This window comes from Apis mellifera, linkage group LG6 (genome assembly GCF_003254395.2).
Source record: "Apis mellifera strain DH4 linkage group LG6, Amel_HAv3.1, whole genome shotgun sequence".
NCBI classification, from domain to species: Eukaryota; Metazoa; Arthropoda; class Insecta; order Hymenoptera; family Apidae; genus Apis; species Apis mellifera.
The window spans coordinates 15,097,915-15,118,949 of record NC_037643.1 but is presented as its reverse complement, the minus strand read 5'-3'; the positions used below and the strand labels follow the sequence as shown (position 1 = coordinate 15,118,949).

General features: G+C 34.7%; 1 protein-coding gene across 9 annotated transcripts in view; it reads right to left on the bottom strand.

The window, feature by feature from the left end:
- LOC724929 (serine/threonine-protein kinase tricorner) overlaps positions 1 to 21,035 on the bottom strand; it is a 44,339-nt gene that overhangs the window by 6,171 nt on the left and 17,133 nt on the right. For 7 of the 9 annotated variants that reach the window (XM_026441128.1, XM_006570556.3, XM_006570557.3 and 4 more), the window contains 5 exons: positions 3,474 to 3,550; positions 2,957 to 3,190; positions 2,623 to 2,830; positions 1,026 to 1,143; positions 808 to 947 (listed from right to left, as the gene is read on the bottom strand). In XM_026441128.1, coding sequence (XP_026296913.1) covers positions 808 to 947; positions 1,026 to 1,143; positions 2,623 to 2,830; positions 2,957 to 3,190; positions 3,474 to 3,550 — 777 coding nt within the window. Of the gene's footprint in view, positions 1 to 807; positions 948 to 1,025; positions 1,144 to 2,622; positions 2,831 to 2,956; positions 3,191 to 3,473; positions 3,551 to 6,181; positions 6,210 to 15,378; positions 15,850 to 17,072; positions 17,196 to 21,035 lie in introns of those variants that run through there. The other 2 variants (XM_006570559.3, XM_016912556.2) reach the window with 2 other exon arrangements.

Genomic DNA, 21,035 nt, shown 5'->3' with positions numbered 1-21,035 from the left:
TTTAAATATTTAAATATTATTATATTATTATATTATATATTATAATATTATTATATTTATAATTAAATTTATAATTAAATTAAAAAAATTATTTATAAAAATAAAAAGAATTTGGAAAAATATTCCATGAAATTATATATTGTTTTTTATAATTGAATAATTTATTAAAAAATTATTTATAAAAATAATAAAAAGACAATTTATTGAAAAAATTATTTTAAAATTTTAAAATATTCTATACAAAGCTGAAGTCAATCCAGAGAATTTGAACAAAAATTTGATGTCTTTTTTAAATTCCTTTGTTTGATCGTTTGTCGTTTTTTATCTGAATAAGATAATTTGCATGCACAGAATTATTTTTCCAAAAGGCAATATTAAGATTTTCACAAGGTTTTATATTTTCAGATAATCCTAATAATTTTGCAGCCAACAATTCTCTAAATTCTCTAAAATCTTCTCTAATTCTTTTTGTTGTAATTTTGTAAATTATCAAACTGAAATCCCTGGAAGAAGTTGAATATCAAGTTTTCAACATACCTTTTTTGATCCCTTTTCTAATATTTGTATAGAATTTAGAAAATATAGAATTATTACAGAATAATATTGCATAGAAACTATCATTTTAATTGTGTAAGAAACTATCATCAATACAATCACTATTATCCATATTTCTGTTGAGAAATAGTGGCCTGAACGAGATTTAGAAACAAGTCAACGACAGTCAACGCGTTGATCGTTGAAGAAATAAAGAAAGAAGGAATGAAAACTAAAGAAGTAAAAAAAAAAAAACTTGATTACTGAACTTACTGAAATCCGAAGGTTTCGCTTGACTAAGATCTCTGTAGAAATCGGTTCTGTGAGACTTTTTCAAACCCGTGCATAATCCAAAATCAGAAAGCTTTATATGACCTCGCGCATCCAATAACAGATTATCCGGTTTGATATCTCTGAAAAAAAGGGAAAAGGATCGTTAAAAAACGATATTTCTATAATATGATTCTATATACACAGATTTGTTATCTTACCTATGAATAAATCCTAATTTATGAATAGAATCGATTGCCAACGCAGTCTCAGAAATATAAAATTGTGTGCACTCCTCGGAAAGCGTGTCTTTCTTCATTAGCAGTGTCATCATGTCACCTAATGATAAATTATCGTATCACGATTTTATCGAATAAGAGCGTGCATAATAATAAAAAAAAAAGAAAAAAAAAGGTATATTTAATAAAACATGCGAGAATATAATAAATATTTAACGTGTAATTAATTTAACGTGTAATGAAATCAAGTTGCGTATAATCTAGGATCGAACGTAGTATATTTTATACATAAGTGTATATATATGTATATAAAATATACTTTCAACGATGATTCAATTCTGATATCGAGAGAGTTTAAAAAAACATTAAGAAATAAGAATTTAAAAAACATTAGCTTTATAAGATAAAGAAAATATATATATATATATATATATATATATAAATAAAAAAAAGTATATTTTATATGTATAAAAACATTAGAGAAGTAAGAATTTAAAAAATACTAGCTTTATAAGATAGGGGAAAATATAAATATATATATATATATATATATATATATATATATATATATAAATAAGAAAAAGTATATTTTATATATATATAAACACTAGAGAATTTAAAAAACACTAGATTTATAAAATAGAAGAAGAGAAAAAATATATATATAAATAAAAAAAGTATATTTTACATATGTAAAGACACTAGAGAAGTAAGAATTTAAAAAACACTAAGTTTATAAGATAGGGGAAAATATATATATATAAATAAAAAGAAATATATTTTATATATATATAAACACTAGAGAATTTAAAAAACACTAGTAGATAGGGAAAATAATATATATATATATAAATAAAAAAAGTATATTTTATATATATAAAAACACTAAAAAAATAAGAATTTAAAAAACACTAGCTTTATAAGATAGGGAAAAATATATATATATAAATACAAAAAAGTATATTTCATATATATAAAAACACTAGAGAATTTAAAAAACACTAGCTTTATATTTTATATATAAATAAAAAAAAAATATATTTTATATATATAAAGACACTAGAGAAGTAAGAATTTAAAAAACACTAGGTTTATAAGATAGGGGAAAAATATATATGTAAATAAAAAAAAGTATATTTTATATATATAAAAACACTAGAGAATTTAAAAAACACTAGCTTTATATTTTATATATAAATAAAAAAAAAATATATTTTATATATATAAAGACATTAGAGAAGTAAGAATTTAAAAAACACTAGGTTTATAAGATAGGGGAAAAATATATATATATATAAATAAAAAAAGTATATTTTATATATATAAAAACACTAGGTTTATAAGATAGGAGAAAAATATATATATATATATATAAATAAAAAAAAATATATCTTATATATACTTTTGTTATATATAAAATATACTTTCAACGATGATTCAATTCCGATATCGAGAGAGTTTAGAAAAACACTAGAGAAGCAAGAATGTAAAAAACACTAGAGATAGGGGAAAAGAAAAGGATAGATAGAGGGAAGAGAGAATATAATATTCGTATGGAAAGAAGAAATTAGGGGCTTACCGCCTGGAAGAAACTCCATGATTAGATACAGATTTATAGGATCTTGAAAGCTATAATACATTTTTACGACCCACTGGTGATCAGCCTCCACCAACACGTCTCTTTCCGCTCTGACGTGCGCCACCTGCTCCTTCTCCAACATGTCCGCTTTCCGTAAAATTTTCATCGCGTACACGTGCCCGGTGTCCTTCTTTTGCACGAGTCTTACCTTTATTTTCGACACGCAACAGAGAGAGAGAGAGTTAATCGACGGACAATTAATAATCTCGAACCGAACGAAACGATATCGCTTTATAATACGTTATTCATTTCATCCGTGCGGTGAAAAATTTACCTCCCCGAAAGCACCTCTGCCGATAACTTTGAGAGGTTCGAAGTCTTCGACGCCGAGCCGGGACCGTTTCAAGCGAAGAAATTCCGTCTCCTTCTGGGCATGTTGCAACCGTTTCTCCTGCTTCTGTTGCTCCGACAGCCCTTCGTCTTTCAACGATTCCTCCAATTTCGCAAGCCTCTGCTTTCGCTCGATATGCTGAGCTATCAAATTGCTGTAGTAATTCTCCAAGGTTACCTAAACTCAAAAACATTATAAATCTTGAGGCCAGAGAAAACAGATTCTCGTACTCGTATATATTAGGAAATGGATTAAAAAAGTATTTTTTTTTTCTAAAAAGACGAAAATTATTATTATTATTATTATTATAATATAATATGTTTGTTGTTCAAATTTTAATTCGAAACGATTTGAAATTGATTAGATAGATATAGAGGAAAAATAAGGAGAGAAGACGAGAGAGAGAGAGAGAGAGAGAGAGAGAGAGAGAGAGAGAGGGAGGAAGAGAAGGAAGACTCACCTTGGCCTTTGTAGCCTTGTCCAATGTGTGCCCGCTGAAACGGATCGTGCTCTCTGTGGCCGCCATCTCCAACACCCCTGTAATACACGCAAAACGAGGTCACCGAGTGTCGCACTACGATCTCCAGAAGCGAGGTCTCGTACTATGACAATGACACAAATCCTTCCGCACATTCGAATATCTCGATGCAATTAAAAAAACGAAGGATCGAAGTAACGAAAGATATTCATAAAAGAACGAATCGTCTCAATCCTCCTTCTCTACTTTAACTTGTTTTATATATAGAAGAGTATTTAATTAAAAAAAAAAATTTTAAACAAAATATCTTAATATCGAATAACAATTATCCGCTATATCCTCGAATCGAGGAGACGTACGTACATACGAAGAGAAAGATAAAGTTGAATTTCCTTAACAAAGAAGAAGACGCGAATACGTTAACTATGGAAGCTTGGCGGTTAATGTTCGCCTTAAACGTTGCAGCGAATACGAGCGACCGCGATCGACTAGAGCTTTTATTAAAATAAACGGTGAATATCGGTGTGCAATTCGGTCAAACTGCGTGTATCTATTTACAGAGATGCATGGACGTATTTTCCTTCAGGAATCGCAACGCGAGAAGAATATATCTGAAACGTTCCGTTTTATTCTGATTCAAGCGGAGGATTACTTACAGCAAGGATTCGGGAGCGAAACGTCAACGTTTCTCCCGCGACGTCCCCGTGAATGTGACAACCATAATATTTCTCGACACAAACACGGACACGAGCAAGAAGAGAGGAGGGGGAAAAAAGATCGAAGATAAATTAATCACGGTGTGTTATTTCGATGGATGGAAACGGGCACGTATTCGCCGAATTCGCGTGTGCGTCCGCTACGCTCGTCCTATAAGGTATATTTCGCGATCCGATCCTCGTTGAGCTAGGGAGGTAGGTACAATGACGTCACGCGCTGATTACATTACGGAATACAAGGCCGTATTAAACTATTCTGGAAGCCGTACTTCGCGCGTCTCCTCTGCTCTGTTCAGTGTGCAAATAAAGGGTAACGTAAGACACGCGAACAACTATGTTTCTTCGCGAGCTCGTTACGCTTCCCGCTTCGCAACATTGCGCCACCATTCGAATTAATCTAAATTTACAGTTACGTGTCGCTAACCAGACAATATTATCGACGTTTCGAGCGCGGTCGGTAAGTCGTCCTATTGTTCCATCGCTTCGAACGTGTAAATCCAGAAAGAAAGATAAGACGAGTGATTCATTTCGAAATCAAAACAATTTATGTATATGTGTATATGTTGTATCAAGTATAGTGAAATAATTAAAATAAAATATTGTCACAGAGATGAGAGATACGAGACAACGGTGCTCTTCCTACTGTTTGATCGTACGGTTTCTCTTCGACACTGATTACGTAAAACATGTTCGTATCGCGCACGCGGTGAACCTTTCAACGATGGAACACACAATGGTTTATCCGTGCAATGACGCATACCGTTATTATTTTCGTTGTTAGGCCTGCCCTCCTCTCTTCTTTCGACCTTGTCCGGTAACAAAAAATTCACGCCGAGTCCGTCGCACAAGCCTCCTCCTCCTCCTCCTCCATTTCTGTTTTACTTTTTCCTTAAAAATGGACGACCGAGCTTACACTTTTTCTAGAAACCACAGAGAAGAGATAGATATTGTCCGTCGAATTGAAACTAGTCGATTGGAAACAAATGGATAAAAATCCGTCAAATTGTGCAATATATCCTTCCTGCATGGCGATACTTGCAACTGAAATGCTGACATTTCGAAAACCTTCGTGTTATATGCTAATTTCTTTGGAAGCTAAAGCAAACTTTCGTAGTCTTTAACGCTAAAGAGCTATATAGCATGTCATGAATAAATATACTCGCGTTCAAAAGTCGGAGCTATTCTTGAAGAAAAATAACTTATATGTAAATATTTTTTTATAGCTATTATATGTATTCGTGAAAATATACGTATGTACGTATGTATATAGATAGAGAAGTTATTTTGATATATGAACACAAATTTTATTGTTTTACCAGAAATCGAAAAAGAAAATATTCGAGATAACAAATGATAATAATAATCGTAATGAAATAAGAGCATGAATACAAGCTTGCGATAGGAAGAACGTCGTTGAACTTCGGTTAGAAATCGTGTGAAAGTGAAAACGTCGATTGCATCGTGCTACGGTGACCTCCGATACGAACCAACAAGTAGGAAACTATCGTAAATACACATTCGAATCAAATATATATATCCGGATAAATCGGAAAAAAAATCTTTTTATTTCGCGTTATTTTCTTCACTTTTTCCTTATTCTCCTATCATTGGTTAACTTTCCTTTCACTTGTCCAACTTTTCCTTCTCTTATTTTAAATATCAATGATTTATCGACATTTAAACGATCACGTTTCGTCAGACGTTGTAGTAAATATAACGAATATTTGTATATTGTACGTATTTAAAACACGATAATAGATAAGCGAAACAATGTTTATCGAAGTTTTCAAATATACGTATCAAAGTTTTACGATCGAAATCTTTGATATTATACGCACGAAAAAAATCACGTCACGAAAAAAACGTATACTCAGCACACGGGGAACTAAACAACAAAAATGCACTGAACACGTCAGCGGCAACGCTTATGCGATCATATCGTTCCATCTATTCTTCAAAGAAACGTTTTCTAACCAAAAATTTGCATTCGTTTGAACTCTTGCTCTTCTTTTAGGTTATGTCCTATTCGTTACATCTGTAAAAACCGTTCGTTTATCGCTTCTGTTTGCGTCATCCGTTACAGGACAAATAAATTACACTGTTTCTAAACTTTTACAAAAATACTTGGTACTTTTTAATTTTATCCAAAAAAATCCAAGAAGACATGTGGAACTTCAAATTTCAACGTATCTTAGAAAGTGAAAGAATACTAGGATATTTTTACCAAAGAGGGCAGCACAGATGCAATGGAAGGAACAGTGAGAAATTTAACTTTTTACCATTCGATAACGAAACGTATACAAGATTTAAATTAATAATTCAAACGATAAGTTTTATACGTAGTGTCAAAGTGTCAAACAATAATCGATAAGTAAGTAAATAAATTGCTCGCGGTTATTAAAATATATATTCTCGAACGCGATAAAAAAATAAAATATGTATAAAATTTAGCGGAATTCATTATCGATTTCACGTTTCTTTCTTTCAGATAAACGTCTTAATAAAGAAAGCCGTTCACGTATACTTATGGACAGAAGTATATAACCAGCTAAGGGTGGAGATTACACGTATGCACATATGTACTTATACGTATCGTGCGTTATATGAGCGTACCGACTATCGAGAGCATGAGTCACCCTATGCGTAGGCGTAGATGGTAATACGCTTATCGGCATGAGCGCTTTTAGAAATTATTTACATTCGGCGACCGTGTAATGAAGGCTTTCTGTATGGCGCGGAGAGAGAGAGAGAGACACATACGTTACTAAGTAATTGCGGGAAAACCAATTCCTACGTGATCGACGATTACGATAGTTTCAACCGACGACACATTTTCAAACGCGTCACGTTTTCGCGATGGTGAATGAACGGGTAATGACCGCCATAAGAATTCCGCGTAGACATTCTTCGAAATATTTGCAATTCCCGATGGATCATTCCTGTCTTCAAAATGGATATTATATACTAAAAACTATGTCGAATCGTCGACGTGCGCGAATTTATACGATTACGATGACGCGTAAAATACTCGGTTTTCATCCAGACTTTTCAACTTCTTTCCAGAAAAGAACCTTTCCTTTCTTCTTCTTTGTTTCATTCTCTTTTGAAATACCCTTATCGATCTTTGCAATTTACATATTCCAAATATGTATTTGTACATATATATATATAATATATATGTGTACGTAATGTTTGTTAGGTTAGGTTAAGTTCTTTTCTTTACTGCATGCGCGTTTATAATCCGAATGAATGCTATTACTTCGAAAGACTGAGAAATTTTCGCAACCAATGCCAAAGTTGCCACGGATCTAAAAACCAGCATCTAAATTTATCTCGAGGATACACGCCGGTGAGTGCTGCCATCGATCGATATCTCGCCATCACGAAATTCAAGAATGGCTTCTTCGACGAGTGACAAAACCAATTTATTCGGATGAATTAACAAATACATACACGAATTTTGATTCGATATCTCTTCGTATCCTCGTTTTAGAAAATTCTTCCTTTTTAAATCGTAACAACGAATCGAATACAATTTTATAAGAGAATTTTAAGAGTGTTCAAGAAAGGTACACGTTTTCATTACATACTTTTCATTCGGCCATGATGTCTCACGGTCAAGTACGACGGCTTACCTCTTCGAATCGATACGAAAGTACTTCTTTACGAAACTTACACTTAGTTCGTGAAACGCACGCTTGTCTCTTATCGCGTGCGTGTCGCATACGCGATATAATATATATATATATATACACGTACGATAAATCTTGATATATTTTAACAAAAAAAAATAAATAAAACTTTCTAACCGTTAACAATTATTCTTAAAATTACCGAACAAAATTGAATGAATAATTGGGAAAAAATATAGAGAAACGATAAATTCCCGTCAATTAACACTCGGATGGCGCGTGTTCGCAAATAATCGCGGTGATTAATTTTTTATGGTCCGTGTATTGATTTTCTCCGAGTAACGCTAAAGGAGAATCCATCGCGTGGTATAGCGGAATTAAACAAACGGTACATTCACCTACAAAGCCGGACGGGCATACGATTTTCTGAGAAGGGGCCCTTTCCGTGCCCCGTTTTTCGAATTTTTTTTTTCTTTTTTTTTTTTTTTTTGATCTATTAGAAGCGTCGTTTATTTATTTTTGTTACACATTAATGGCGGAAAGAGAAAAAAAAATTCGATCCACTTTTGCTCGATTCTTTCCTTTCGAATCAATTATCATTATCGATAATAAATAAATATATTTAATTGGAAAAGATTATTCTCGATTTCTCGAAAATATAATAATTAGGTTGATGCACGCATTCACGATGCATAATTTATTTTCTAATTTTTAACTTGCGTGAAAAATCAATAAACGTGTGTGCACGATCATTGTATCTGCCACGTAAATACTTCGCGCGATCGATCGGGATCCGGTCACTTTATTCAGGTCAAAACGTTCGTACGTCGCCGGTAAAGGCGTACACCCCGGGGAAAGAATTTTTCCTTCCTACCGAGCTATGAAATTACAATTTTTAGACAGTCGTTGTCCTCTCCGATCGAAATAATGCGCCGCTCATGATCGATATTTTAAAAAGAATTCTTTGAAGAATCTTACATATATATATCTCACAAACAAATTTCTTTTCAAATTTCTAATTCTCCAATTATTAAAAATTTATTATATTAATTCTGAAAAAAAAATTGTGTTTAACGTTATTTATTATTTTCATGCATCGTAGAGGATAAATTATTACTCGTAATGAGTGGTGGAAAGAGTAGAACAATAATATAGTCGCGGAGCATTTACATAGGTAGATCTATGTCACGCCGGATACCCAAGTCGTCTGAGTCATTCGCTCCCGTTCGCTCGCTCGAGAGTTCGTTGCTCATCGTGTTTCGTATCGTGCCCCGGTCCCGTGCTCTTTCACCTACTAACGGTTGCTTTACCGTTCTCTTTGCCGAACGCACCATCGTTTCACACCGGCCACGCTGCCTCGCACATGGAAAACGTGCGATCGATCTTTCCTGCGGCCGCGAGTTATAACGAACCGAAGCAAAAAGGGAACAAAAACTAGGTTTGGAAAAACGACTATCTCAGTTTCCAGTCTCGGCGAATGTTTGTTTATAATTTCATAAAGGAATGAACACGTTTTACGAGGACACGTCGCTATTTTGGATATGCACGGTGTTAGTCGCAATAAAAGCGTCCACTTTGTACTTACACGTAAAATAAATCGTCGTTTTGCAAACATTAATTCGAGTACCGCACGTTCGAGAGTGGTGGTTACCGTACAAACCGCTCGAAAAGTAAGAGAAAGGGATAAAAATAAACGAGATAAAAGTTCGCGCATACAGCGTATTAAACGGCGATCGTGGAATTTAATAATAGCGATAACAAGGCTAAGTACACGGTTTCTCGAAGTATCTGGAAATATCGGTTGAAATATTTCGCTTGCCTCTTTCCGATAATTACGCAATACTTTTATTCAATTTCGCGGAAAGTTTTTTCCTCTTGAGGAGCGTCACACTTCGCGAGACGAAGTTGTCCATCGAAAGTTCTTGGCACGTTTTCTAAAGAATGTCAGTCGGCAGATTCTCTCGATACGATTCTCTACGACTTACCGTAGGAAAAGTGGTTTCTTACGTACGTTACGTAAAGGAAAAACGTTCAACGCGTGTCGCGACGCGAAGAAAACTGTACGAACGTGACAGCTACGAAACAAGTTGAAACAAAGTAAGCATATATACCTCTTTCTCGTTATCGTTTTCGAAGCGATTTTGCGCGACTGCGCATCGTTCGAATATGGTGTCGGTCAACTAGGGACATCGTGCGGTGGAAATAGTAGCCAATTTTAGCGGGTTTGGTCAACACTGTAGAGCACACAGGCAGACGGTCGAAAGACGCGGTCGAAAAAAACTGCACGCCACTCTCTTATTCTATTCTATACGATCCTCGAAAGATCGATGAAACTACGAACCAACCAACGAATAACGGCTATCCACTTGCAATCGTGGCGCGCGCGATTTTCTCGTCGTTCTCCCGTGTAACGCGACAGAGAAGAGAGAGAGAGTGCAACGGTTCGAACCGTGCGAAACAAACGCAACGAGACGCGTCACACGAGTGCCAGCCGGCGACTCCCGGCGATCTCTTTCTCTCATCTCCTCTCTCTATGTTTGCTGCGCGGCGAGATCCTATACAGACCGAGAGGAAGCTCGTCCAGAAACACTGGCGCACAGGTCGAGATCGACAGGCGGAGGGGAGGGAGGGGGGCGGAGGGGGATAGGGGGACAGGAGTAGGAGAAGACCGAAAGTGCGCGCGACTACCGAGACCACACTACGACCACGCGGGCAACGGCGACGATGCCGCGACGTAGGGTTTGTCACCTGATTGCGGCCGCCCGCCTGCGCTTCTGCCGTTTCGTTTTTCCCCCCTCTCCAACCCCCGCTCATATGCTCATTCTTTATTTCTGCCCCTATATACATGTATATATATATATAATCCCCTCAATCTCTTCGACTCAATCTCATGGTTAACGGATGCCGATATGCCTCCATCGTGCTTCTAACGTGTTTATCACCCCCTGCTCCAGACGAATTAATCTCGAGGTTTTCGGTCACGTGACATTTTCTGCAAGAACGCGCCAATCGGTTTTTTTTACCGATCTACGATATACTCCAATAATTAAATATTCTTTTCATTTTTTTTTTCTATCAATTTTGAAAAGCTATATAAACCTGTTCGAAATTAATTTCTAAAATATCTATAAAAGATAATCATCTGGAGAAACGATTTCTTTTTTCCTACATATATCTATATCTGTAGAATCCGTGTTCGAATCCTTTCTTTGCGAAAAATTTTTCGAAAAACCGTTTAATGAACGATTGCAAACGGTTGCAATGTATATTACGCTTCAAATCTTTCCAAAGCAACGCATTAACACGCTCTGGCCAAGAGTTAGTTTGTTAATTTGTAGCAGCGAGAGATCGTATCGAAGGCGAGTGAATTACCGGGAACCGAGAGAGATAAGAAAATAAACGAATAACGCGAGACGAAGAAAAATGTGGTAGGAAAGAAGACGGCGCGGTTCGACGCGGTGCGGCGCTCACGTTGCCCCTCTCTCTCTCTCTCTCCTATATATCTACATCGTTCACCTCTTCACGTGGGAATATTGATTTCGCCGCGTCAGCTGCTCGCTCGGTTGTGCTCGACTTTGCTTGGCTATTCGTCCACCACCGTTTGTCCTCCGTTACCCCCACCCCTCCCATCTCGTTCGCGCACTTGTTCCACCGCTTTGTACTTGTTATAATTCGCGCAGCAAGCCCGATCACGTGTTTCCCACCTTGCTACAATATATTAACAATTTTTCACGACCGTGAGGCGTATCTCGACCAATTATCGGCTATTACGAAATATCGAGAAACGTGTGTTTGTTGATCCCTTTAAATCGATTTATAAATCGAATAATGAATTTTCATTTCGAGATTATTAAATAAAGAAGGGAAAGGAGAGGAAGTTGGAAAGATCGTCACGTTCGATTCGGATTTTTTTCGACAAGAATCGAATTTTCGAAAAAAAGAAAAAGAAAAAATTAACGTGTATTAACACGTGTCGAGACTTGGACCGTCGAGGTCGAGCATGAATCATTTTCTGCGATCGATTCTGCAAATTCTGCGTGTCTAAAAAAAACAGGTTGTGTAAAAAAAAAAAAAAAGTAGGAAATTATTATAACCTCGCGTATCAATTAATCTTAATAAGAAACGATCTAAATCGTTATTAATGTCGTAATTAACGTTACTAATATCGAGTTATTTCCATACTGATTCGAATATCTAGTTTTCTTTTCCAACGTGAATTATCAATTTTTTTTTTTTTATTAATTCGTAGAAAATAAAAAATAAAATTTATCTACAATTTCATATCTATTCCAACTTCATAAAAATTTTTGTAATAAGATCGTATCGAAGATTCGAAATTGAATCCGTCAGAAAAATGCTTAATTATCGTTTCTTTTCTTTTTTTTTTTTTTCAACTTTCGTCGATGAATTCATTCGGGAATATTATGAAGACAATATAACGCAGCGGTTGCGCATTCCTTCAACGATTTCTCTTACCGTGTAATCGGAGAGCGATATCGGTAGATTTTCTAAACTCTGTGATTTACCGTCCATTTTTCCCCCCCCTTCCCCGGAGAGTTTACACGAAACGATACTAACCTGAAACAAACGAAAGAAAAAGAAAAAAGTCACGCACGATGATAATTTGATCAATTTTGCAATAAACGTTTTATACGAGAGAGAGAGAGAGAGAGAAAGAGAGAGAGAGAGAGAGAGAGAGAGAGAGAGAGAGAGAGAGAGAGAGAGAAGGTAGGAAAAAGTGAATAAAAAGTGAAAGAAACATTATTGATTTTTCAAATACATCTGATCCGTGGTAACAGAACGAGGGGAGAGAGCTTCTCGTCCTATATTTTATCCTATAAAAACCTTTAAACAAATATTCGAAATTGACATTTCGTTCATTGATGAGAAAAAGAAATACATTGATAATAATTCGTGTAATAATCGACTTGTAAAATTTTTCTTAGATCAAACGGGGGGGCTCGTTAATCCCACGTTATTAATTTATTATATTAATTACAAAAGAGGATCGTCGCTTAACTTAAAAGAAAGAGAGAGAGAGAAAAGAAAATTTGAAAAGAATTTAAAAAAAAGGAAACTTTGGACTTCGTTTCCGCTTATCAATGCAAAGCACTTCTCGCATCATAAAATTCTTTTCTTCTCTTCGCTATCTGTGTTGCCACGGTAACAGCCTAGATTCGAGAGGTTGAGAGATGCCGGACCTATGCAGAAGACAAAGGGCAATACTCGTGCGCGCGCGCGCGCGCTTACCGGTTTACCTATATATTTACGCATTTATATGCACTCATACTCGCGAGACGTTCGTTCGTGAGAAGAAGAACGAGGGAGGAGTGGGGGGAGCGAGCGAGCGAGAGCGAGCGAGACCGAGAGAGAGAGAGAGCGAGAGCGAGAGAGACCATTGTCGTTTGATTTTGTTCCTTTGTTAAGGATTTCCGGTACCGTAGGCTTGCGACGGACGTAAACAATTCATTGAAATGTACAGATGTATATACCTGGTCTTTGTACGTGCGTGTGTGTACAGTTGACGCGAATTTGAACAAAGTCGACGACGAACACTTGACCAATTTCCTTCCCTTCAAAATATCTTGATATTCGTTTTCAATTTGTTCCCGGCTAATAATTTCCGCGTTCTTCTATCTATCTATCCGATCGCTATACCGAAACGCGTATATACGAAAGAGTGGCGCGAACGAACGAAAAACGGGTCACGATTTTTCGTACCCATATCTGGTAATAAAATATATATAGGAATAAACTAGGGACATTTCTGTGCCTAACCAGGCGGTTAATATTTCGATAGAAGTTATCGTTATCATTATTATTGCTATTTTTTCAATATCGAATCGAAAGTGAAAAGTTGGAAGAGGAAAATGAAATGAAAAGAAGAAAAGAAAAGAAAAGAAAGAGACGTTGTACAGTTTTCGGGTTATTAGTTAATTAGTTATTAATTAATTAATTCGCTTTCAATAATAATCAATCGTACGATTGGTCGTACATTACATCAGCGAAACAAGAGCGAACCGAAGAACCGTGAACCGAGTGGTTGTAAACATTCGACTCGGTCAGTCCCTCGCAATCGTTCATTTTTAATTGGAAGGTATTTTCTCGATTCGAAGGAGCTTACAGAAATTATCAGAAAGAATAGTGAAAGCGAAACTTTTGCCGAGGATTACCGGCAAATAATAGATTTCGAAACGGGATTTCACTTTTGATTATGAATAAAATTAATGTAAAATGAAACGAAACTTAGTTAGTATCCTTTTTTCTCTCTCTCTCTCTCTCTCTTTTTGTTTCAAACAGCTCAATAACAATAGCTCCGAAAGCTTTCGGAATTTTATTGCCTTCTCGATTTCCTCTCACAATACTTCGAATATATATTAAAATATTTTTGTCCATATATCCACTTTCTTCTATAATTTCCGAAATATAAAATTCCGTATATAAAATTTTGTTTCACCATCGTTGCAAGAATTTCGTACGCGACCCGACCTTGCCCCGAATTTCATTCCTCCTCATTCCTGTGTTCGAGAATTCGATTCCCCCCCCCCTCCCCCCTTCTAACGCGAGCCAACGTTTTTCAATCCGCGTAACCCGTTTTGGAGTTACAATAAAATTGATATACTAGCTCGTAATCGTTATTTCGATGTATATATATCACCATGTAATAATATCGTATGTAATATTATATGAATTTAATTCATGGCAACAAATTATACGAAAGAGCTATATTAAGATCGAACGAGTGACAATTTAAAAAAAAAAAGAAGAGAAAATAGAAACCGAGCACTGACGCTCGTAGCTTAAAAATTTTCAATAAATCGTTCACGTGACAAGATTCGCGTGACAAGATGCAAAGCGCGCAAAATGCGACAACATTATTATATACGTTTGAATAGATTAGCACGCGGTGGATAGTGAATTCAATAGTGGAAAGTGAAAGTACATCCGTCTTCTAGCGAGCAACGTTTCGTTTCCACCGTATTATTTCGTTGTGAATTTTATTTCAGCCGCACATATATATATATATACATAACCATGTGTATATATATACATAATTATACCGATAGTTTAACGAGGTTTAAACAATTTACTCGAGTTCGTATCGTTAAAAGCCGATATTATTTAAAAGCAATTATCAAAGATAAGGGGGAAAAAATGTTATCGTCTAACTATGGAGGAAGGCATTAAATGGAGAAAAATTCAAAAACGAATTCTTTTTCTATATTAAATAATTGTAAACTATTTTTTTAAAAATATATAGTAATCGCTTTTCTCCATAGATTAAGTATTTGTGAATTTACAGTAAAGTTTGGATAAGTATACACAAGTGTTCAATAAATCAATGACGGCTAATGGAGATATACCGTTAATGTACGTACTTTTAAATTTCAATACCGTTACACCATAAATTTTAATATTCTCTCAGATTTTTTTTTTTTCTAGACACTTATCCAACGTTCACCGTACAGAATATAATAATAATAATAACAATGATCGAATTTACGGGGCAACAATATGATTCATTGTCGTCGAACTGACCCGTAAGATAAGACTTGGCACAGGTAATGTAGCTGCACATCTGCCCTATCCTCGTCCACACAGTCTTGAACAGTTCCGAGTCGTACATCGATAATTGCAGCCAACTTCACGTCGCTTCCTTCTCGACACCCGCCTCACTTCACTCGGCTCGGACGCGCGACGCTAGCGCGCTCATACGTGGTGGTCCGGCGCGTTCAACTGTACCGTCCAAACTTTCTTGATCCTTCTCTTCTATCCGATATAACGCTCGTTCTATTCGACGAGCATTTGCTCTTTTTCTCTTCCACCGGCGGATTACGCAAGCTCGTTACGTTACTTATGTAACATTTACGCGTTATCAATGAAAATTATTATTACGTTTCCGTAAACGCAAACATCGAACGGAAATCGAATTTATCGCTCGTTGGGATGTTTTTCGTTTCTCTTCATTTTTTTTCTCTCTCTCTCTTTCTTTTCGCGGTTTCTTTCAATCTGTCGAAAAAAAAGGATAACGAAACGAATTTTTAATTTTTAGACGGATTACGGACACGAGTTATGGGAATGATAAGTTTATGGGAATGAATGGAAATTTGTCGATAATTAAAATTCCTCGATCCTATATCGAGGGAAATGAATTTCGAGGAAGAAAGCGTTGTTAATGTTACGATTCTTCTTCGAGGAACATTCATTCAATCAATGCATAAGTAAGTAAATTATTATCCTTGACTCTTTATTAGCTCCTGCTGCATCGGCCTTCGCGCCGCGATTGATTACGTCATCGAGAATACGTGCGATATATACCCCTCTTTACGAACGTTAAAATTACGTTTATTTTTACGTTTATTTTTTTTTTTTTTTACTCGATAAGATTATTATATACGGTTTATTTTATTTAATCATTACCTATATTCTTTCTTTCTATAAGAAAAATAAAAAAAAAAAAAATTTAATTTTGTTAAATATAACGTGATAATGAGAAATTGAAATTAAGTGAAACACACTTTCCCTATGGCTTATTTATGCTCATATTAAAAATGTTATGCAAATACAACGACGCAATAAAAACTCGAAAACCACTATTTCCGTATTCGTCAAGGTTCCACTACTCACGACAATTCTGATAAAAGTTGAGCCAATGAAAATTTCCTGCCTCGAAGAAATATCGATAATCGACAATTAAACGAAATGTTATCGACAGTAAATACGATAATGCGTTTAAATAAACTTGGTATTTTTAGATATCTTTTGCAAAAAAGATATATATTTCTCAACTTTATTTTATATATATATTTAATATTTATTATTAGAAAGAAATTTAAATATCACGAATAGTTTCAAAAACACTAAAAAAAATCTTGCCATACGACGAATCGCGATTTCGTATTCAACGTATTTAATCTCGTATCGGAACGCGAATCGAAAAGTTAGGTTAGGTTTCACTGTAATTACAGATTAAGATTAAGTTTATTGGGAACAATAGTATCACGTTACTTGGGGGAACAAGGTTCTTTCGAGGGGAAAAATTTGAATACAAGATCGGTTAAGATAAAGAAATACAATCGCGAAAAAAATGATCAAGATGAAAGCGAATCGGTGTGAATACAGCGTGGCGTTCTCGGTACGAAAACAACGCGTGTCATTGACACGACGCGAGCGCCTTTAGTAAAACAATGCGAAGAGACTCGGAAAGAGATGGAAAAGAAAGTATTGTATACAGGATTCTTTGAAATTAACTTTGACACGATTTTGAAAGGAGGTACAGCACTAGTTCGAAACTAATACTCGATAATATCCGCGCGAATATACGAACCGATGACCGTTTAACCGAGTGACTGAACGATCGACTAACCGTTCGATGCTCGGTCGAACGCAATCGAGTTCGAGTGTAGATGACACACAGCGCGAAGAAGATAGGGGGAGCCTCGATGCGTGTCCACGTATAAACGTTGCGCATGTTTCTCGAGTATTCGAAGAACGTGCGCCGTCACTCCAATTAGACAATTATTCGTCTCACGTTCGAGAGAGTTCCGAATCGCAAGGATTATAGTGCATTTTATGTTTAATGCATCTCACTCGTTATCGAGCATTTCTCGCAATTACATTTTATAATTCAATAAAGTTATTTAAGTGGGTAGTAAAATCAAAGATAACGTAGACGAAAGAATGATATAAATTTTATCGCCATTTTTATCTAATTCTAAATATTGCATCGTGAAAAATTTAAAAATTATATTATGTATACATATATATATATATATATATATATATATATATAAAAGCCAATGAAATGAATATAATCATGGTAACGATGATCTTACTAGTGACGCCATCGACCTAAAAGGTGCGTGCGATTAACTGTTAATTTCGAATCATGACCAAGTACGTGAATAATCGAACGGCAAACGCATAAATAACGTATGCATCTATAATAATTGAACGAAACAATATGTCGCTTATAACGTGAAAATATTGAGACGTACTTTACACTACTTTATTCGTGGATTCTTTTACACGCGAATAAACGCGTCTTCTCGCGTCGATATTTAAAAGAAAAACACACGAGGCGAGGTAAAAAAGCATTTTAGCACGACCGATCGATAAAGTCCGAGTCCGAGTCCGAGTCCTCTTCTTCTCCTTCTTCTTCTCTTTCTTCTTATCTTCTTCCTCTCCTTCTTCTTCTTCTTCTTCGCGAACTCGGCTCGAAACACGTGCTCATTGTAATAATCGTTACGTTGCCGGCACGCATCCTACTTTTATCCGTTACTCGGTTCCGTTTCACCATATCGCATGCGAACAATAAATTTCCATGACCTATTATTCGCTCGTTTCGTCTCGCTCGCTATATTTAATATAATATATATTATTCTCGTAATGCACAATTTAATGAAAATAAATACGCACGTAATCTGATCATCGATCGATATTTATTGAGAAATATATATTTTTTTTTTTCCAATTATCGAGAAGAGAGAGACAAAGAATTGGGTGATTAAAAAAAAAAAAAGAAAGAAAATGACAGTAATAGACGAATAATAATATATGTAATGTATGTGACGAAAAAAACTTGGAAACAACATCGATCTTAATTATCTTCCTTTCAGATGTATATGAATTTTATTGTCTTCTAATGTGTTAATCGATATAAAAACGATATTTCTTCAATTCCACTCCTATCGCTCGTCATTTGAATAAAATAAAATAGAAAAAAGGGGGGGGAGAAGAATATCTTGGCGCGAAGATTATTATAACATGTTTCGATATTATAAAATTATCATGGAACGTCGATACGAAATTAAAAAAAAAAAAAAAATGTTATTCTTCTTCGAAACGATGCAAGACAAGACGATAAACGATCATTGTTATTTGAGAAAATGGACAGAGAAAAATAATCGAAAAGATGAATTTATATCCAACGTTATATCGAATGATCCATCCTTTTGAATATTCCTTAAATATTTTTAGTAGTGATCGTATTCGCCCGGGCGAATATCTGCGCAGATTTTTTTATGCTTCGAATGACGGGCGAAGAAGATTCATCGAATCTTTCGTCCGTCCATTGTTTAAGAATAACGTGGAAAAAAAAAGAAAAAGAAATTTTTTTTTTTAAAGCAATGTTAAAAGATAACACGCTAATGCGCGACAATTAAAAATAATTGTTCTCTCCGGTTTATACAGATTTAAATTATCGATCAATCAAAGTGTAATAATGACGCATTAATCCAGAGTGTATTTACGCAGGAATTCATATCAAGAAATAGTATCGTTGAAATTATTTATTAAAACAAATAAACATTTTATGAGACACGCGTATATATATATATATATATATATATACAAAGTGTTAAATAAACATGTGGGACACGTTTGAAGAGTGAAGAGTGGATTCTAGGCATCGAAACGACGAAAAAAAGTTCGTATACACAAAGTCCGATAAGCCTTAAATTAACGAGTTATAAGCGTTTTAAGTTTGTATATAAGATAGAGCGAGACGGCGAAAGAGCGAGAACGCTCAGCTGGGCGCGCGGCAGTGCCGTATCGCAATGCAGCGAAGCCCCTCCATGAAAATAAATACGATTGATTATTTCAAATGTAAATTTCAATGTAAGATAATATATTTTAATTATGCAAATTAAAATCTATGCTATTTGTTATTTAACAGTTATATATGATGATTATACAATATTTTTCATTCAACCTGTTTATCGAAATTTATAGAAGCGAATCAAAACACAAACTTTTATAAGATTTCGAATTAGAAAGATTAAATGTTTCGAAAAGTTCGAAATACTTGAATCAATTTGAATTTCAGATTGTTAAATTATCGAATCAAATTACTGACAATTAAATATTTATCTTTATCTCACTTATATTTTTTAATTTTCTGCGAGAGAAATAATAATCGATCTGAATATCAATAATATTAATAATATAAATCGATATTATGTGTTAATATCTATAAAAAATGCATATATATCGCAATTGTTTTTTTTTTATGTATGTTTAAATTACTAAAAATTCACTAATTTTATTTTCACACTTTTATTTCTAATATACGTTACACGAACGAACTGAATCCAGAACAACGCTATCTTAACAAGGAGAAAGATTATTGACCTAGGTTTTCCTATTCCTATAAAACGCACAAGCAAAACATTCGATTTTGAATATTACCATCTCGTTTCTTCTTTCTATCAAGCCTTACGAGTCTCCTTTTCTAACGCCCAGCATTCAATTGTTAGGCAACGCTATTTCAGTAACACATTGTCGCGCCGCGGAATCAGTTCGGAATTTGACGAAGTTAATACACGTTTGAATATTTCTTTAAAACAAAGTTTTAATCAAATAAAATTTCATATAAAATTATATAATAATAATCGAATAATAATTTTATTCAAAGAAATTAATGTGAATAGTGAATAAAAAAAATAAATCTAATCTAATAGTAATGTGAAAAAGAAAAGTGGGTACAAGATAGTGGCATTAACCAAAGTTTTTCAATTAATGCTTCAATATCTATCTATGAATATCAAATTGATTCAAGTATGTTGTACATGCGAGGATAATAACCAAGTTTACGTGTAAAAAAAAATCAATCTTTCTAATTCCATGGATTTCGATAAATAGATAGATTGAATGTCGCACAACTATGGATTTAAATGTTTGTAAAATAATTTATCTATTCATATAAAGTGACGTATACAGGTAAGATTTTTAAATAAAAAGTTACATAATATTATAAAATTCATTTGAAATAATCAATCAAAAATATTTACTTTCATCGAGGGGCTCCGCGATATTGCGATACGGCACTGCGCCCAGCTGAGCGTTCTCGCTCTTTCGCCGTCTCGCTCTATCTTATATACAAACTTAAAACGCTTATAACTCGTTAATTAAAGCTTATCGGACGTATGTGTATATAAACTTTTTTCATCGTTTCGATGGCTAGAATCCACCCTCCAAAGGTGTCTCGCATGTTTATTAACATCCTCTATATATATATATATATATATATACATGTACTTTGAACTTAGATGGATCACGAATGAATGCTCTTTTAACAAGCCTGAAGAACTTTTGCCAAAAGTTATAGCGTCGATGTTTGGCTGTGATTCCGAATTCTTTGACTTAATTTTAGTAAAATTGTGCGCGCGTGTCAAGGGCATTAATGTTATAAAATT